Here is a 20130-nt window from a genome sequence, read left to right on the forward strand (position 1 = left end):
AATCTAGCCACGTAGGCATTTGGACATGGCAGTTCAGTGAGGCTGAAGTAAGAAACGTAACAATATTACATTATCTAACTCTCCTCAGATGCACGTAATCTGATTCCTCACTCTTAAGTACACACATCCCATTTACCTTCCCTGGAGCCAGATGTTGAAGAGCCACTGTGTTTCTTATGCCCCTTTTACCGCCTTACCTTCCCCAATCTTGACTCTTCCAAGGACTGCTTGCTTTCCCACAATCCGGGACAAAAGCTGATCCAATGCAAGCAGAGACGTATAGGAGCACAGGGGACCACAGCAAATGATGCTGTGAGTTGAGCTTATGTTTGATTTCAAAGAACAGGAAATCTTTATTTCACATCAGGGTATATGACAGCCACAGCCACAGAATCACCATGGGCAAGCCACAGAGTGATCTGTACCTCCAGAACTAAAGAGTACTGTGCAATCAGCCCCCACCCGCAGCCACGGAAATGCTTGGTATTTTTTGGGTTGATGGCATGGATTTCAAATGGATGCCAGGGAGTTAAATTTCCCTCATCATGTCAACAGAGGTTAAAAAAAAAAAAGGCAATGGGAAATTAGATAAAAAAGTATACCACTCACTCACTAACTTTTCCTGAATTATGTATTTAGAATAACAAATACAATTATGATATATTTTAATGTGATTCCACTGCTATGAAAAGGCCTTAAGACAACATAAAACCACCCATCTCAAAGCCTAAAGCTTAATTGGTTGAACTCTGTAATTAACACACAATTATTCTTAGGTGTTTAAATTTAACTGAAAAGTGATCTCTGTTAAATATAAGAGTGGGAATAAGAGAGGGAGGAGATGCACAGTTTGGGACAAGCTCAAGCTGACTTGCCCCAAACAGAAGAGTTAGAAACGTGCCTGGGGATTCCAATTCAATCCCATCAAGGTGGCATGTACCAATGCCATCTCACTAGTCCAAGTGATCAATTTCAGTTCACAATTGATCATACTGATAGGTCTAAGAGTCAAAGGGATCACATAAACAAGACTAGTGTCTGCTAATACTAACTAATAGAATAAAAAAGGGAGAGAGCGATCCATCATGGGAAGCGAGATACACAGCAGACTCATAGAAGGGCAGATGTCCTAAACAGCACTCTGGTCTCAGAATCAGCCCTTAAGGCCTTCAGATCTGGCTGAAGAGCCCATGAGAGTATTATAGGCATGGAAAGCCAAGACACTGTGCCAAAACAAACAAACAAACAAACCCTAAATGAAAGATCTCTGCAAGTGAGATTCCAGTGGAAAAATGGGCCATCAAAGAAGGAAGTACCTTTCTCTGAAGGGAGGAGAGAACTTCCACTTTGACTATGACCTTGTCTAAATAAGATCAGAGTCAGTGAACTCAAAAGGCTCCCATAGCCTTGGAAACTCATGACAAGAGCCTAGGGAGATTACTGATGCCATAACGTGGGAGCCCACAGTTCGGGACATCAGCGGCAGACTCAACACACCAGCGCTGGAACGCGAGGTGAGCCGAACCTCAATAGCCCGAGACACCGGCAGGCAAGCGGAGAGAGGAGACTAGAGGGAACGACCCCCGGGGGGGGAAGTTCACAAGGCTAACTGGAAGAGAGAGAGAGAGAGAAAAAAGGGTGACTAGTACGGACACGGGTTTCTCTCTCTCCGCTCACCTCTCAAGGGCGAGCAAGACAAAGAGCAGGCGCCATCTTGGACATACGTCATAAGCAGAGAGACCTCAGGTCTGCACCGGCCCTGAGCCTAGCAGAAAAACCTGACTCTGGGCGGGGCGAATTAACAGGAGATTAGGACCTAGTAAATTTGTGGTGCTACTGAACTGAGACTGTGAAAAAAGAGACGGTGGGGGAGAGAACTCACGGAATTCATGTGAGCACTCTCCAGAGACGCTACAATTCCATAACTTTGGCAACCCAGTGGGAGGCTGAAGGAGAATTTGAGCCCACTCTGAGGGCCGAACAGATTCCCTGTGGGGATCTTGGGAAAGAGCTTCTGATCTCTGGCTCCTGTGGGTATATCATTTGCCTGCTAACTACCTCCAACTTCGTTCAGCTGTGCGGAATTACTTCCCTTTTGAATCAAAAAAAAAAAAAGAGAGAGAGAGAGAGATTTACCACGCCTAACCTGGGAGTGTCACCTTTGGCACACCAAACAGAGCTCTCAGGCCACACCCATCTCAAGCCCTAAGGCTCCATCAAAAACAGATAGTCCACTTAATCTAGAGTCATAGTATAACAAGAAAAAGCACCACAGTGAAGAAACCAAATATCTCCAATATGCCAAATAACAAACGCAAAAACCGAGGTAATAAAAACAAGGAAGTCACCATGATGCCCTCAAATGAAAAAGACACCCCAATTCAAGATTATGAAGATGATGACATAGAAGAAATGCAGGAAGCAGATCTCAAAAAATTGATAAGAACATTAAGAAGTTCTCAAAAACAAATTCTGGAACTACAGAAATCCTTAATGGACAAGATAGAAAATCTCTCTCGTGAAAATGAAATATTAAGGAGGAATCAAAATGAAACGAAACAACTAGTACAACAGGAAACTGGGATAGTGACTGAAGTGAAGAATTCAATAGATCAAATGAAAAACACAATAGAGAGCCTTACAAACAGAATGGGTGAAGCAGAAGAGAGAATATCGGACTTAGAAGACAGAGAACAGGAAAGGATACAGTCAGACCAAAGAAAAGAAGAGGAAATTAGAAATCTGAAACATATTGTCGGGAATCTTCAGGATACTATTAAAAAACCCAACATTCGAGTTCTAGGAGTTCCTGAAGGCATGGAGAGGGAGAAAGGATTAGAAGGCCTTTTTAGTGAGATATTAGCAGAAAATTTCCCAGGTTTGGAGAAGGACAGAGAAATCCTAGTACAGGAAGCCCACAGAACCCCTAATAAACACGACCAAAAGAGATCCTCACCACGACACGTTATAATTAAACTCTCCACAGTGAAACATAAAGAAAAGATCCTAAAATGTGCAAGAGAGAAATGTCAGATTACTCTCAGAGGATCTCCAATCAGACTCACAGCTGACTTCTCATCAGAAACTCTAAAAGCTAGGAGGGAATGGCGAGATATAGCCCAGGTACTAAGAGAGAACAACTGCCAGCCCAGAATATTATATCCTGCAAAGCTATCATTTGTGAATGAAGGTGAAATAAAGACTTTTCATTGCAAACAGAAATTGAAAGAATTTGTTGCCACTCGTCCAGCCCTGCAAAAGATGCTTAAAGATGTGTTACACACAGAAACACAGAAACACGGTCATCAATATGAAAGAAGGTAAAGGAAGGAAACCAAGGAAGGAAACCTCACAGCAAAAGATCACAGGGAATTCAAAGCATATATTAGAACTTATCTTTGGCAAATGGCAGGGCAAAGTTACCACTTATCATTAGTCACTTTGAACGTGAATGGCCTGAACTGTCCAGTTAAAAGACACCGATTGGCTGATTGGGTTAAGGAACAAAACCCATCTATTTGCTGCTTACAAGAAACACATCTTTCCAACAAAGATCCATACAGACTGAAAGTGAAAGGCTGGAAAAAGATATACCATGCCAACAGAAATGAAAAAAGAGCGGGCATAGCCATCTTAATATTGGACAACATAAACTTTACCACAAAAGCTGTTAAGAGAGACAAAGAGGGACACTATATCATGATTAAGGGATCAATTCAACAGGAAGATATAACAATTATCAATGTATATGCACCTAACTACAGGGCACCAGTTTATCTAAAAGATTTATTAACGGACTTAAAGGGAGACTTAGACCCCAATACAGTAGTACTGGGGTGTCGCTCCCCCTCTTCGTGGAGGAACGACACAGGACCCTGCGCTGTTCTTTCGTCTGCTCGGCCCTCCCCGGGTTTGCTGCTGGTTCTTCCCGGGTTGGCTACTATCCCTTCCACCTCCGTGGAAGGGCAGTTCCCCCTGGCCACATTCCCCACTTCCGCAGGGGAGCGGCACACCGCCGGCCGGCTTTCTGGGGGGCTGCACAGGTGTTCCTTCAGCTAGATGTCCCCCATAGATGTTCCTGGTGCATGCCGTCTCTCTCCTCCTTTATAGTCCTCCTCCGCCAATCCCAACTCGGCTGAGTACGCTGCTCTCCAATCAGGAGCAAGTCCTACAGTTAATTGGTTGAACTGGAGGCAGCTGTGCGGAAGCTGTTTACTTCTCTCCCAGCGCCATATTGTGGGAGAGCAGATGCATAGAATAAGTCCTAATTCGAGTAACAGTCTAGTCCGGATTGCTCCCCACAGATCCCCCTTTCTTTTTATTTTTTAGCGTTGATACGCGCCTGTCTTCGGTGTCCCGCAGCACACACTCTGCTGTACTTGCTAGAGTTGCCACAGGCTCTTATAAGTCCTATCAATCAGGAAAACCGAATCCGGGTCCTCTCTTCGCCATTGTGAGGAGGTTTTTAGGCGCTGATGCGTGCCTGTGTTCGGTGCCCTGCAGCGCATGCTCTGCTCTGCCCGCAGGGGACTTACAAGACCTATCAGGCAAACCGAATCCAAGCCTTCTCATTGCCTTATTGTGGGGGAGACTTATTAGTGTTGGTTCGTGCCTATCTTCGGTGACCTGCAGCTCATACTCTGGTCGAGCTTTGCTGGCGCTTACCGCCTTAAATCAGGCAGACCGAATCCAAGCCTCCTAATTGCGGTATTGTGGGGAAGCTTTACTGATGTTAATTCGTGCCTGTCTTCGGTGACCTGCGGCTAGCCGCCCAGGTACTCATCGCCTCACTAATCGGGCAGACCGAATCCAAGCCTTCTAATTGGCATGTTGAGGGGAGGCCTTATTTTTCTCTATTTCTCTATCTCCGGGCATTTCTATTTCTCCCATTTTACTTCTATCTTCCAGCATTCCTATTTCTCTCACTTTACTTCTAAAACTTCTGTTTCTCTTATCCCCGCAGCTTCCCGGCACCTCGCCCTGCCGGCAGCTTCACGGCTCCGCGCAGCTTCCCGGCGCCTCGCCGCTTCCCGGCGCCTCGCCCTGCCAGCGGGCTCCGCCCCGAGGCTGCTTCTCCGCGCCTCGCCGGCTCTGAGCCGCTTCAGCCCGCGCCTCATCTGCGCGGCTTCCCGGCTTTGCGCGGTCCGGGGTCTCCACGCTTAACCCTTTCGCGTCTGAACCACGGCCTACGCCAGCCCCGTTCCCTATCTACTCACGCCCCGTGCTCTCTCTGCACGCGGCGGCTTCCGCGAGTAACACAGCGTAGCTTGCGTCTCCACCACTAGGATTCAATCCAAGTTCCCCGGGCTAGCCTGGCGAATTCAACCCAGCGTACGTCTCCGCCCCACGATTTGGCTTCCCGTCCTTTGCTCCCCGGGCTAATCAGACGGATCCCAATCTGGCTTACGTCTCAGCTTCTGGTTTCAGCTTTTCGCCCCCTATTCCCGGGCTAACTTGAGAACCCCAAAGTGGCTTTCGTTTCCGCCTTGGCCTGCCCCCCGCGGCTTCAATTTCCCTAACATTTTTCTCTACCCGGTATGTTTCCCTAAGTTTTCTTCCAACAATATTCCTCCCTCATTTCTCCTGGCCTCTCCCCACAGTCCGCGTCCGAGTCTGTTTGTTCTAGCTTTCACTTTCGCTTTCGACCTTAGAGATTCCTCCCAGCTTCCCCCCGTAGTCCGTATCCGAGTCTATGCCTAGGCTTTCAATAGCTTCTTCCGGCACCCTTTTCGTCCGGCTTTTCCCTAGGCTGTTTGCTAGTCTCTCTCTCCGGTAATTTCCCTAGGCTGTTTGCTAGTTTCTCTCTCCGATATTTTCCCAATTCTTCCCGTTTCTTCCCTCCTAAGTTTGCTATCCGTCCTAGGTTTCCTATCCGAGCTAGGTTTCCTATCCGTCCTGTGTTTTCTATCCGAGTCAGGTTTCCTATCCGAGTCACGGCACCATTATGTCGCTCCCCCTCTTCGTGGAGGAACGACACAGGACCCTGCGCTGTTCTTTCGTCTGCTCGGCCCTCCCCGGGTTTGCTGCTGGTTCTTCCCGGGTTGGCTACTATCCCTTCCACCTCCGTGGAAGGGCAGTTCCCCCTGGCCACATTCCCCACTTCCGCAGGGGAGCGGCACACCGCCGGCCGGCTTTCTGGGGGGCTGCACAGGTGTTCCTTCAGCTAGATGTCCCCCATAGATGTTCCTGGTGCATGCCGTCTCTCTCCTCCTTTATAGTCCTCCTCCGCCAATCCCAACTCGGCTGAGTACGCTGCTCTCCAATCAGGAGCAAGTCCTACAGTTAATTGGTTGAACTGGAGGCAGCTGTGCGGAAGCTGTTTACTTCTCTCCCAGCGCCATATTGTGGGAGAGCAGATGCATAGAATAAGTCCTAATTCGAGTAACAGTCTAGTCCGGATTGCTCCCCACACTGGGGGACTTCAATACTCCACTCTCAGAAATAGACAGATCATCCGGTCAGAAGATCAACAAGGATACAGTAGATTTAAACGACACTATAGCCCAAATGGATCTAACAGATATATACAGAACTTTCAATCCTACAGCTAAAGATTTTACATTCTTCTCAGCAGTACATGGAACCTTCTCTAGGATTGACCACATACAAGGCCATAAAGCAAGTCTCAGCAAATTCAAAAGAATTAGAATCATACCATGCAGCTTCTCAGACCATAAAGGAATGAAGTTGGAAATTAGCAACTCAGGAATCCCTAGAGCATACGCAAACACATGGAGATTGAACAACATGCTCCTGAATGAACAATGGGTCATAGAAGAAATCAAAAGAGAAATCAAAAACTTTCTGGAAGTAAATGAGGATAACAGCACAACATACCAAAACTTATGGGACACAGCAAAAGCAGTGTTAAGAGGAAAGTTTATATCAATAGGTGCCTACATCAAGAAATTGGAGAGACACCAAATAGATGAGCTTTCAATTCACCTCAAGGATCTAGAAAACCTACAGCAAATCAGACCCAAATCTAGTAGGAGAAGAGAAATAATTAAAATCAGAGAAGAAATCAACAGGATTGAATCAAGAAAAACATTACAAAAAATCAGCCAAACGAAGAGCTGGTTTTTTGAAAAAATAAACAAAATTGACACCCCATTGGCCCAACTAACTAAAAAAAGAAGAGAAAAGACCCAAATCAATAAAATCAGAGATGAAAAAGGAAATGTAACAACAGACACCACAGAAATAAAAAGAATCATCAGAAATTACTACAAGGACTTGTATGCCAGCAAACAGGGAAACCTATCAGAAATGGATAGATTCCTGGACACATGCAACCTGCCTAAATTGAACCAGGAAGACATCAAAAACCTAAACAGACCCATAACTGAGACAGAAATTGAAACAGTAATAAAGGCCCTCCCAACAAAGAAAAGCCCAGGACCAGATGGATTCACTGCTGAATTCTACCAGACATTAAAAGAAGAACTAACTCCAATTCTTCTCAAACTATTCAGAACAATCGAAGAAGAGGGAGTCCTCCCAAATTCTTTCTATGAAGCCAGCATCACCTTAATTCCTAAGCCGGAAAAAGATGCAGCACTGAAAGAGAATTACAGACCAATATCCCTGATGAACATAGATGCAAAAATCCTCAATAAAATTCTCGCCAATAGAATGCAACAACACATCAGAAAGATCATCCACCCAGACCAAGTGGGAGTTATCCCTGGTATGCAGGGATGGTTTAATGTGCGCAAGGCAATCAATGTGATACACCACATTAACAGACTGCAGAAGAAAAACCATATGATTATCTCAATAGATGCCGAGAAAGCATTTGATAAAATACAACACCCGTTCATGATGAAAACTCTAAGCAAACTGGGTTTGGAAGGAACATTCCTCAATACAATCAAAGCAATCTATGAAAAACCCACAGCCAACATCCTATTGAATGGGGAAAAGTTGGAAGCATTTCCACTGAGATCTGGAACCAGACAGGGATGCCCACTCTCACCACTGCTATTCAATATAGTTCTGGAGGTTCTAGCCAGAGCTATTAGGCAAGAAAAAGAAATTAAAGGGATACAAATTGGGAAGGAAGAACTCAAACTATCCCTCTTTGCAGATGACATGATTCTGTATTTAGGGGACCCAAAGAACTCTACTAAGAGACTATTGGAACTCATAGAAGAGTTTGGCAAAGTAGCAGGGTATAAAATCAATGCACAAAAATCAACAGCCTTTGTATACACAGACAATGCCATGGCTGAGGAAGAACTTCTAAGATCAATCCCATTCACAATAGCTACAAAAACAATCAAATACCTTGGAATAAACTTAACCAAAGACGTTAAAGATCTCTACGATGAAAATTACAAAACCTTAAAGAAAGAAATAGAAGAGGATACCAAGAAATGGAAAAATCTTCCATGCTCATGGATTGGAAGAATCAATATCATCAAAATGTCCATTCTCCCAAAAGCAATTTACAGATTCAATGCAATACCAATCAAGATACCGAAGACCTTCTTCTCAGATCTAGAAAAAATGGTGCTGAAATTTATATGGAGGCACAAGAGACCTCGAATAGCTAAAGCAATCTTGTACAACAAAAACAAAGCCGGAGGCATCACAATACTAGATTTCAGGACATACTACAGGGCAGTTGTAATTAAAACAGCATGGTACTGGTACAGAAACAGATGGATAGACCAATGGAACAGAATTGAAACACCAGAAATCAATCCAAACATCTACAGCCAACTTATATTTGATCAAGGATCTAAAACTAATTCCTGGAGCAAGGACAGTCTATTCAATAAATGGTGCTGGGAAAATTGGATTTCCACGTGCAGAAGCATGAAGCAAGACCCCTACCTTACACCTTACACAAAAATCCACTCAACATGGATTAAAGACCTAAATCTACGACCTGACACCATCAAGTTACTAGAGAACATTGGAGAAATCCTTCAAGATATTGGCACAGGCAAAGAATTTCTGGAAAAGACCCGGGAGGCAGAGGCAGTCAAAGCCAAAATCAACTATTGGGATTGCATCAAATTGAGAAGTTTCTGTACTGCAAAAGAAACAGTCAGGAGAGTGAAAAGACAACCGACAGAATGGGAAAAAATATTTGCAAACTATGCAACAGACAAAGGGTTAATAACCAGAATCTACAAAGAGATCAAGAAACTCCACAAAAACAAAACCAACAACCCACTTAAGAGATAGGCCAAGGACCTCAATAGACATTTTTCAAAAGAGGAAATCCAACTGGCCAACAGGCACATGAAAAAATGTTCAAGGTCATTAGCAATCAGGGAAATGCAAATCAAAACCACAATGAGGTTTCACCTCACCCCGGTTAGAATGGCTCACATGCAGAAATCTACCAACAACAGATGCTGGCGAGGATGTGGGGAAAAAGGGACACTAACCCACTGTTGGTGGGAATGCAAACTGGTCAAGCCACTATGGAAGTCAGTCTGGAGATTCCTCAGAAACCTGAAGATAACCCTACCGTTCGACCCAGCCATCCCACTCCTTGGAATTTACCCAAAGGAATTTAAATTGGCAAACAAAAAAGCGGTCTGCACCCTAATGTTTATTGCAGCTCAATTCACAATAGCTAAGACCTGGAACCAACCTAAATGCCCATCAACGATAGACTGGATAAAGAAATTATGGGATATGTACTCTTTAGAATACTATACCACAGTAAGAAACAACGAAATCCAGTCATTTGCAACAAAATGGAAGAATCTGGAACACATCATGCTGAGTGAAATAAGCCAGTCCCAAAGGGACAAATACCATATGTTCTCCCTGATCGGTGACGACTGACTGAACACCAAGAGGGAAACCTGTTGGAGTGAGGTGGACACTATGGGAAATGGTGGCTTGATCAGCATAGCCCTGACTGTTAATGAACAACTAAATACATTATCCCTCTTAGTAGTTTTTTTATCTGTTCTACTTAATATGACTGGTTTAGATCTGTAATTGATGCACAGTTATTCTTAAGTGTTGAACATTAACTGAAATGTGATCCCTGTTGAACATGGTGGTGGGAATGGGAGAGGGAAGAGATGTATAATTTGGGACATGCTCAGGCTGACTTGCCCCAAGTGGTGGAGTTGGAAGCATACCAGGGGATTCCAATTCAATCCCATCGAGGTGGCATGTACCAATGCCATCTCACTGTTCCAGGTGATCAGTTTCAGTTCACAGTTGGTCATGGTGAAGGGACTGGGAGTCAAAGGGAGCACATAGACAAGTCTAGTACCTGCTAACGCTAACTGATGGAGTAAATAAAGGGGAGAGTGATCCAACATGGGAAGTGAGATACTCAGCAGACTCATAGAATGGCGGATGTCCTAAATAGCACTCTGGCCTCAGAATCAGCCCTAAAGGCATTCGGAGCTGGCTGAAAAGCTCATGAGAGTATTTCAGGCATGGAAAGCCAAGACACTCTGGCAAAAGATCTCTGCAAGTGAGATCCCAGTGGAAAGAACAGGTCATCAAAGAAGGAGGTACCTTTCTCTGAAGGGAGGAGAGAACCTCCACTTTGACTACGACCTTGTCTAAACAAGATAAGAGTCGGAGAACTCAGAGGGCTTCCATAGCCTTGGAAACTCATGACTGGAGCATAGGGAGATTACTGATGCCATAGACAGGAGTGTCAATTGGTAAAGTCAACAACAGGAGTCACTGTGCACTTACTCCTCATGTAGGATCTCTATCCTTAATGTGCTGTACATTGAGATTTAATGCTATAACGAGTACTCAAACAACATATTTCACTTTGTGTTTCTATGGGGGTGCAAACTGTTGAAATCCTTACTTAATGCATACTAAACTGATCCTCTGTAAAAAAAAAAAAAAAAAAAAGAAAAGAAAAAGAAAAAGAAATTATCAATTCCCAACTTGACTCTCACTGGGATTAAACATGACAATAGGTCTGCTCTGATTTCATCATCATTTAAAAAAATCATCTATTATTTTTCACTTTATGTTTCTGTGTGGGAGCAAACTGTTGAAATCCATACTTAATGTATACTAAGCTTATCTTCTGTATATTAAGATAATCGAAAATGAATCTTGATGTGAATGGAAGGGGAGAGGGAGTTGGAAAGGGGAGGGTTGTGGGTGGGAGGGACGGTATGGGGGGGAAGCCATTGTAACCCATGAGTCGTACTTTGGAAATTTATATGCATTAAATAAAAGTTTAAAAAAAAAAAAAAACCCTGAGTTAAACAGGAAAAAAAAAAAAAAAAGAGTGTCAATTTGTTAAGTCAACAACAGGAGTCACTGTGCACTTACTCCCCATGTAGGATCTCTGTCCTTAATGTGTTATTCAATGTGAATTAACGCTATATCTAGTACTCAAACAGTATTTTACACTTTATGTTTCTGTGTGGGTGCAAACTGTTGAAATCTCTACTTAATATATACTAAACTGATCTCCCATATATAAAGAGAATTGAAAATAAATCTTGATCTGAATGGAATGGAAGAGGGAGCAGAAGATAGGAGGGTTGCGGGTGGGAGGGAAGTTGTGGGGGGGGAGCCATTGTAATCCATAGGCTGTACTTTGGAAATTCATATTTATTAAATAAAAGTGAAAAAAATTGTAAAAAAAAATGTTACCCTGAATCCTATAAATATGTACAATGATTTTTAATAAAAATGTTTAATGTTTAAAAGTAAAAAAATATTTTTTAAAATGGCCTTGATATGTACCATGATCTTCAATAAAAACTGTAGTGAGAAAAAAAAATTAGTCATATGCTTCCTCCAGCATTCAAACAGGTCTTTTGTGCCTCTGTATGTACCAGCAGCCTAGAAAGGGAGGCTGTGTGTAGGAGTGCTAGTGAACTCCAGGCTAGCAACACACACACATTCCCAGCTGGCACAGGGATCCTCTCCCCATCCCACCACCTTCACACTCAGCTCTGTCAAGGGGCGAATGTCCATCTATAAAGCAGACAAATACTTTTTCTGGAAACACTGAGAAAATTTAACAGAATTGCAGAGAAACCATGTAGCCTCTGAAAAGATCAATTTATTTTGTGGCTTGAATATCTGTCCCCTGAATTCAAAGATTTAGCTCTCAACATCTTGAAGGGGTGGAAACTTAATCCAACTATCGTGTTGAGTTAGCACTGGGGCTTTTGCTAAGTGAGTAGATTGGATTGTTAGATTCCTGGTGGCCTTATGAGCCCACACAGCCATTCACACTGCCTGTCTCTTACTGTATAATGCTCTGTGCCACTTTGTGCCTCTTTGGAACTCTGACAGCAGGAGACTGAACCAATGGGACTGATGGGGCCTGCCTGGTCTTGGACTGTGCACCTCGGGAACCATAGATAAATAAACTTCTTTCCTTTATCCAGCCAGCCAGTCTCAGGTATTTCATTATAGTAATTAAAATTTAAGTAGGGAAACAGAAGAAAGATATTGTGGGCAACAAAGAGCAGTTGTCAACAGCAGTAGGGAGACAATTCATTTGCCAGTGTCAGAATGAAAGTGTCTTGCTATTCTGAAACTTGCTCTATTGATCCTCAGAGGAAACCAAAATAAAAACTATCTTGAGATTGTATGATGTCCATTATCTGCAAAACTTGATTATCATTCTCAGACATTTTATATTACTACCTCTCTACAATTTCTTTTCTTTTGCTCTCATTTCCCTATCTCCATCTTGCTTTTAGAAATCTAATAAAGGGCTCAAATAATAGTTGTACTATTTGTCATGTAGATATCTGTTCTCAGACTACTTATGTACATTGAGAAGCCCACAAAATTAAGAGTTCAAAGCAGATGCATCCACAGAGACACAACACAGGATACAGGGTACCAAGGGCTGGGAGTTGAGGAGAGAATGGGGAATCACTGTTTCAGATGTAGTTTCTGGGCTGGCATTGTGCCGTAGCAGGTAAATTTGCTGCCTGTGACATCAGCATCCTGTATTGGCACCAGTTCGAGTACTGGCTGCTCCACTTCTGATCCAGCTCCCTATGAAAGGCCTGGGAAAGCAGCAGAGAATAGCCCAAATGCCTGTATCCTTCTGAGAGACCCGGAGGGAGCTCGTGGCTCCTGGCTTCAGTCTGGTCCAGCCCTGGCCATTGCAGTTGTTTGAGTGAACTAGAGGATGGAAGATCCCTGTCTCTGGTCTCTTCCTCACTTTTTAACTCTGCCTTTCAAATACAATAAATCTTTTAGAAAAATAAATTTTAAAATGTTTCTTCTTGGAAAATGGGTAGTAGTAATGGTTATACATCATGAATGTACTTAATACCAGTGAATTGTACATTAGAAAATGTTTAGAATAGGGGATGCCATCATGGTGCAACAGGTTACACTCTGCTTCTTCTCTCCTTCCCACCCCCACTCCAGTGGCTCCGCTTACAATACAGCTTCCTGCTAACAATAACGTGCCTGGGAAGGCAGAAGATGGCCAAAATCCATGGGCCCTTGTCATCCATGTGGGAGACCAGGATGGAGTTCCCGGCTTCTGGCTTCCAACTGGCTCAACCTTGGCTGTTGCAGCTGTTTGGCAAGTGAACTGGAAACTGGATGATGTCTCTTGTCTTTCCCTCTCTATGTTGTTCTGCCTTTCAAGTATAACTTTAAAAAAGAAAATGGTTATAGTAGTAATTTTTTGTGTCTTAACATAATAAAAGGAACAGGGAAAAAAACAGATGCAGCACACCACCTCTCTCAGACATGACCAATTTATTCATAGAATTCAAATTTCATTTGGCAAAGTTTAACCAGGGTAGAGTTTGGGACAATTATGTTATTGTAAGCAATCACAATTTCTACAGTTAATTGACCAAGGGGTAGTACCTGAAGGAAAACAGAAATGTATCAAAAAAAAAAAAAGTGTACATGGTGATAATCACAAGATAAATATTTGCAAATGAAACAAAAGAAACCACCAGCTCCTATAACTGAGGCGAATCAGGACACTGCTAGTAGTCAACCTTCATGCAATTTAGTTCCACACACACTAAGCACCTAAGAAAACCCGGTCTAAGTAAGTATCGGGAACAGGAAGGCTCTAGTTCTATCACTTTAAATGTGTGAAAAATGTATCCTGATTTCAATTTCTCCCATCTTTGCTGGCCTAAGAAAAGAACTCATAGGAAGTAGGGATAAGTTTGAAGAGGAAGGGACACAGGAAACACAATTTCATAGTTTTCTTTTAGAGTTTTGTTTATATACACGTGGAGCTGCTCAACATTGCCATAGGGGAACAACGAGGCCACATAGCGCCAGTGTTCATCATGGCAGAATAGGGCTCTTCTGTTAGGCTAAAAATACTAGTTTTGACTACTGCCAGTAGAGGGCATTAAAGAGTGGTTGGAAATTAAAAGTTTATGAGTGCTCCTTTAATACTACATAAAGGATGAAGAAGGCTATAACAGCTAATCTAGGGAAATAAGAGAAAATAGTTTTTGTAGGTTAATTGGTCTAACGATGCACTGGGCTTTTTTCCTATTTAAAAGAACACAGGGGGTGGAATTTATTCCTAGAGAAAAATTTACTATGTGTATATATAATATACACCTCAAAAATAATTTTAATGGACATACTAACCAAAAATCATTTTCTTTTTTATAATTCACACAAATTACATGAATTCTACCACTTCAGGAAATCCTTACAAACACAATACATAAAAAGTTTTAATATTATTCATCATTAACTTATAAAAGTTTGGCTTACATTATCTCAAAGAAAAACTTACAAATCTCATTTTCCAACAAAATTATTTCACCACCCAACTTTAAAAAGAAAAAAAAGTTAACCAATGGTCAATTGGAATGCATATTATCTGCCAGGCTTTGATGAAACAAAAAGACACAACTTACAAAACCATCACATCATAAAACCCAAACTTCATTTCGAAATATATAGCTTGATCTCCTTGCCCTTCCACACCCAGAATCCTCTACCCTCTTAGAAACCGTTTGTACACAACATATTGTATTTTTAACAGTAATAAATAATTCATATAGTCATGAATAAATACCAATTTTTAAAATCCAAATGACTCTACATGACTGGGGAAAAGGTACGGCATCACATACTGAAATTATTTATTTAAAAGTAAAATTTGTAAAGATGTGATCAATCCTAGTTTTATTCATTGAAATTAACAATCATGATATGGAGTATCATTTCAGACCTATTTACATCAAGACGCCAGTTCTTATAAAAATGTACTTTAGTTGAAAATGCTAGATTATGCAAAAATAATTTCATATCAATTTTATTTAATATTAATGAATTCCCAACTCTAATATTAAAAACATTAAAACAACTTAAATTTTAATGGCAAAAAGTTCCTATTTTCCCCACCTATTAAAAAAAGGTTTTGTTTTCCCTTATTAACATACAATGCCCTATTGTTAAGGCACAACTTTTTTTAAGATAAAAACAGAAATCATAGATTATGTTTACTTTACACAAGGGTTACAAGACAAACTTTCTGTGGGCATATAAATAAATACATCTTAAATTCAACCAAGATCTAAAGTAAAAAATGAAAATTCATTGTTTCTATCTAGAAGCAATCAACACACAGCCAAGACAGGTGGCTGCAGTTAGGATAACGCAGAGAGTTCCTGTTTTAACCTGTAAGACTGTCTTACAAAGGACATCTTCAAGGTCTAATCCAAGACAGGAAAACTGGAGTTTCTTTTCTGCAGTGGCACTCCACCTTCTGCACTTGGGTTAATCAGAGATATGTCATCTTCAAAGCCTGAGTAAAATCCAGATTTTGAATTTATACTGAGACAAGAGCAGGGTGCTGATGCTAAGGGTTAGGTCAGATGCTTCTTCTCATCCTCCCTGCCCCCCTGCACCCAAGCTCCTCCATCTTCCTTCCCAACTCTTTCTTAGCCTTGGCCCAAGCACCCTTCCTGGAGTGCAATTTACAAAATACTCAAGGAAAGGACTCAGCAAATGAGAATCTGCACAACTGCTACTTTACACATGTAAATCAAGATGCTTTTATAACTTCATTATGCATTATAGACAATTCACTAGAATATTACTGGTTTAAGATTAAGATGGACTAAAATTGGGGTAAGGATACAATCACATACCAAAGACAAGTATGACCATCTTGTAGGCCCTTGTAAACTTAACTAAAATGGGGGATATAAATATGAAAACAAAAGAAAAAAACAAATTTCCTCAAGCAGGCTTACCTATCCAACTCTAGTTTTTATATTTACATTCGTGAGAGATGCGTTGGAAAAAAAGCTTTGTAAAGACCAAAGTACTGGATTAAACTTGAAATGTAAAGGGTCATTACTCTGAAGCCTATCTCCCTTCACAAGCTTTGAGAAGACAGTCAACTAGCCATTTGCCAGGAGCTTCATCAAGGCCTCAGTTCTACTTCAACATTTCAGCAGCCAATCACAAAGAAATGGTTACATGAAAGAATCTGGGGGTGAGCATATGGGCTGAGAAAGAGAAGAAATAAAAGAATATTAATGAGCAAGGGAGATGTTTGGACCAGGGTAGAGGGGATGAAAAGGGACTAAAGATGGGGCACTCAATGGATACCAAGGTTACTGATGGCACTGATTTTACGAAATGTGATGCAAAAAACTCAATTTCAAAGGAAAATTAATCTTCCAAATAAGAGCAAAGATGAATGAAAGGAAAAGGGAAGAGCAGAAATTGGGGTGGTGGAAGTTATTAGTAAACTGTACCTATTCTGCAGCTTTAGAAATAGTTTTATATAATTTCAGGAGGTATTATATGCCTCACTCATGAAGGTGTTTTACTGGTATGTTCTGTCATAATGTCTCATATAAATAAATATAAATACTGTTTCTTGTACTTGAAATAATTCTGTAATGTTTACTGGCTCTTACAAATAAACAAAAATTTAAAAATGAAGTTTCTATAAAAGCACTGATAAATCATTAATAACTAGATTATCCTAACAAATTGTAAAAATAAGTTATTTAACTCTCAGGCCAATAGCTTAATTTTTGCACACAACACACATCCTTCACATATTTAGTTATATAGATTAATGAAATTAAAAATAAAACCAAAGCAACCATGCTTGCTCATATGAACTATTTTTACCTCCACTAAATCATAAAATTTAAATATAATATTAAAAAAACCCTTCCAATTAAATTCCATTTCCAACTTGCCAGTCTCATTTCCCTTTGATTGAACTACAATTAAAACAAATGCTTACACCACAGGACTTGGATAATGGAATTTGTCTTTTGCTCTCTCTCCTGGGAAAAGGATTTCCTCATCTTGCTGCAAAGTAGAAATGAGATTCTTGATATTCTTTTCAAAAAACCCCATGTCTGTTTAGATATCAAGTGTTCTAACTACCCAAACTGAATGTTCAAAGGCCTATTGTAACAAAGCCTCTGCCAATAACAAATTTGTGATCCTTTGCTAGAGACCAGAGGAAACCTTGGCATCATACTAACTTTAGTTCAATAATGGGGAACTGAAGGGCATTGGACAGTGTAACACACAAACGTAAAGTATGCACATGCTACCAAGCTAGAATGTGCACTCTTCAATCAATTTTATTTCCACAATAGAAAAACAAACGGAAAGTCGTTTTAGGGTTCAAATAAAAAACAAACAAAAAAAAAAAAAAAAGAAATCATTAGAAATCCCTCTCCTTATCGGTGTATTAAGGAATATAAAGCCATTAAAGTCATAGAAAATAATGGCATTGATTTTATATGAAGCTTTCAGATATCATATTGAGAGAAACCACACATCTCAATCAAAGATAGCTCATCAAGATAAGTTCTCATCACGGCAACACAGGAATATTTCATCATCTTTTTTTCCAGATTCTTCAGGCTTCACAGAAAAAAATTTCACAAGAAAGTAACTTTAATTTTCATTACTATAATCTAAAGGAAAACTATGGAGTATCAAAAGTTACTACTTTGAGAGTTTCACTGGGTCCTAAACATTTATTAGTAGTAAAAGCAACCATGGCAAAAGCAACTATACTCACTCCTGATAGACAATCTTCCACATACAAACCTGGCAATTTTTTAAAAAATTACTACAACAAATTTTCTGAAAATAATAAAAGCTAGTTCAGTCCACATTGTGTCAAATAACTTTCAATTATAATAGAATCATTTATAATCTTACAGTGTCTTATAGCATTATTTTACTCCTAATGAGAAATGTACCAAAATTATAACCCTGAAACTTTAAACCAAACCTTCCAAGTTAAATATTAAATGCTGGTTAGGAGGGGAAGGATAGAACCATGCATCTTCCATAGGGAAAACAAAAACCTATAGCAAGATGGCAGAAATGTTGAGCCCATGGGTACAAACACATTTTTTTCTTTATAAAACAAAACACATACATACACACATACATAGAAATTATGATTACAATGGAAATCATGTCTATATTTTCTACAAGCTGGTGAATTTGTTATTAAAATTTCAAAGAAAAAATGATTTAAGCTTTTTCTATTTTAATCCATAGAAATATTCAGTAACAGATACAGCATTTGTTGTATATTAATGAATGTGTGGTTTCTTGTGCTTTCTATCCAAATTAGGAATAAAATTCCCCAATTACCTTATTGTCAATGAGATATAATTGTAAGTTATATTAAACATCTACACAAAATCAATCCTTCCTTCAGCCCAATTCTGTATGAAAATACTGACAGAGTGAAGAATCATGATGTTGTGTGAAAATGGTGACTCAGAACAACGTAGACTCAGCTATAGATTTTAATTCACAAATATATATATATTTATATATATATGCGCCTTGTGTATGACAACTGTACGAAAATAGTCTCAAAAATAAAGACAATACTTGAGACACGAAGCAACCCATTTTCCCTGATCTTTCATCCTATTATAGGGAAAATAAGTCTCTGATGCTTCATAAATACTTTAAAAAGTCCGAGATGGCCTTAACCATGCATAGTCTCCACATATCCCTTGATGCTTCCAGTGTGTTTCAGGCTAGCCTTTTCCACTCTGGAAGAGTTGTACCCTGTAATCAGTTATGCTTATTTATGTCCTGTCTTTTCTAGATCTGGTAGTTTTCTGATCAGAGCCTGGTGGTTCATTCTGATGCTAGCAAGCAGTCCCCCTTCAATGCCGTCTGAACCGGTGTAACTAATTTCTTCACCATTCAGAGTGGTCATATGCCCCCCAAGGGCTTTTAAGATGGCATTGCCAGCACATATATCCCACTTTTTGATGTATGTCACATGGATATATAGATCGGCTTTTTCTTGATTCTGGTCAGGCACATCCAACAGTGCTAAAACTTTATAACCTGAAAGATAAACATAGGACTTGGGTTATTGCTCAAAAGAGCAGGAGCTCACTGCAACTGCTCCCTAAGTTTAAAATTATTTCCATTTAAAAGCATTTTTTTTACAAGTAACTGTAGAAACACTAAATTCAAAGAACAAAAATGTACTGCAAACTAACTTATTTAAGCAAGTCTCAAGCATAAGCTACTATATGCCTATAATTTTATTTTAAAAATATGTTATGGTTATTTTATATGGAATGCCACATTCAGTATGTGCCATTTCCTATGGAATGACATCTTATACAGAACTATGGAATGACATGTTATACAAAAGCTAGACATCAGTAAGTTTCACTAAAACCTCTAAGCAGGTCTGAGTTGAAATACGAGAGTAAAAATTAGTACTATCACCCTAATTACTTTTTATAATGAGGTAGGATTTAAACTTTTCCTTTTTTTTTAAAAAAAAAATAAGGAAGGTAGATACATGCAATTAGCAATTTAAACTGCTGGGGCTAAAAGTTAATCATCATTACTGCTCCCTTTTTTTACTGTGCTGAAAGATGTTCTAGCACAAGTGTTTTCTGATCATAATTTGGTATTTTCATGCAGTAAAACGCTTCTGACCACTTGAGTCAAACCCAGACCTTAGGTTGTTTTTGTATGGGCAGATCTTCTCTAGTATTTGAGTATGGGAAATTACTGTTGTGAGATTGCTGAGTGTTTTTACCTCTTTTTTTTTTTTTTTTTTTTTTTTTTTTTTTTTTTTTTCTGAAAAGATAATCAGTGTCACTGAAATCCCACCCCAGAGATTACCTACTTTGAAGTACACTATTTCTTTTCACT

The 20130-nt window shown here is 40.2% G+C and overlaps 1 protein-coding gene across 1 annotated transcript in view; it reads right to left on the reverse strand.

The window, feature by feature from the left end:
• Nucleotides 1-13687: 13687 nt before the first annotated feature.
• Nucleotides 13688-20130, reverse strand: part of BPNT2 (3'(2'), 5'-bisphosphate nucleotidase 2) — a 35232-nt gene continuing 28789 nt past the window's right edge. The window contains exon 5 of the mRNA XM_002710504.6: nucleotides 13688-19302. Within this exon, the coding sequence (XP_002710550.3) occupies nucleotides 19031-19302 (272 nt within the window). The 3' untranslated portion in view covers nucleotides 13688-19030. The remainder of the gene's footprint in view (nucleotides 19303-20130) is intronic.

The sequence above is a fragment of the Oryctolagus cuniculus genome, chromosome 6 (assembly GCF_051225735.1).
Source record: "Oryctolagus cuniculus isolate XC-2025 breed Fujian yellow rabbit chromosome 6, ASM5122573v1, whole genome shotgun sequence".
Lineage (NCBI taxonomy): Eukaryota > Metazoa > Chordata > Mammalia > Lagomorpha > Leporidae > Oryctolagus > Oryctolagus cuniculus.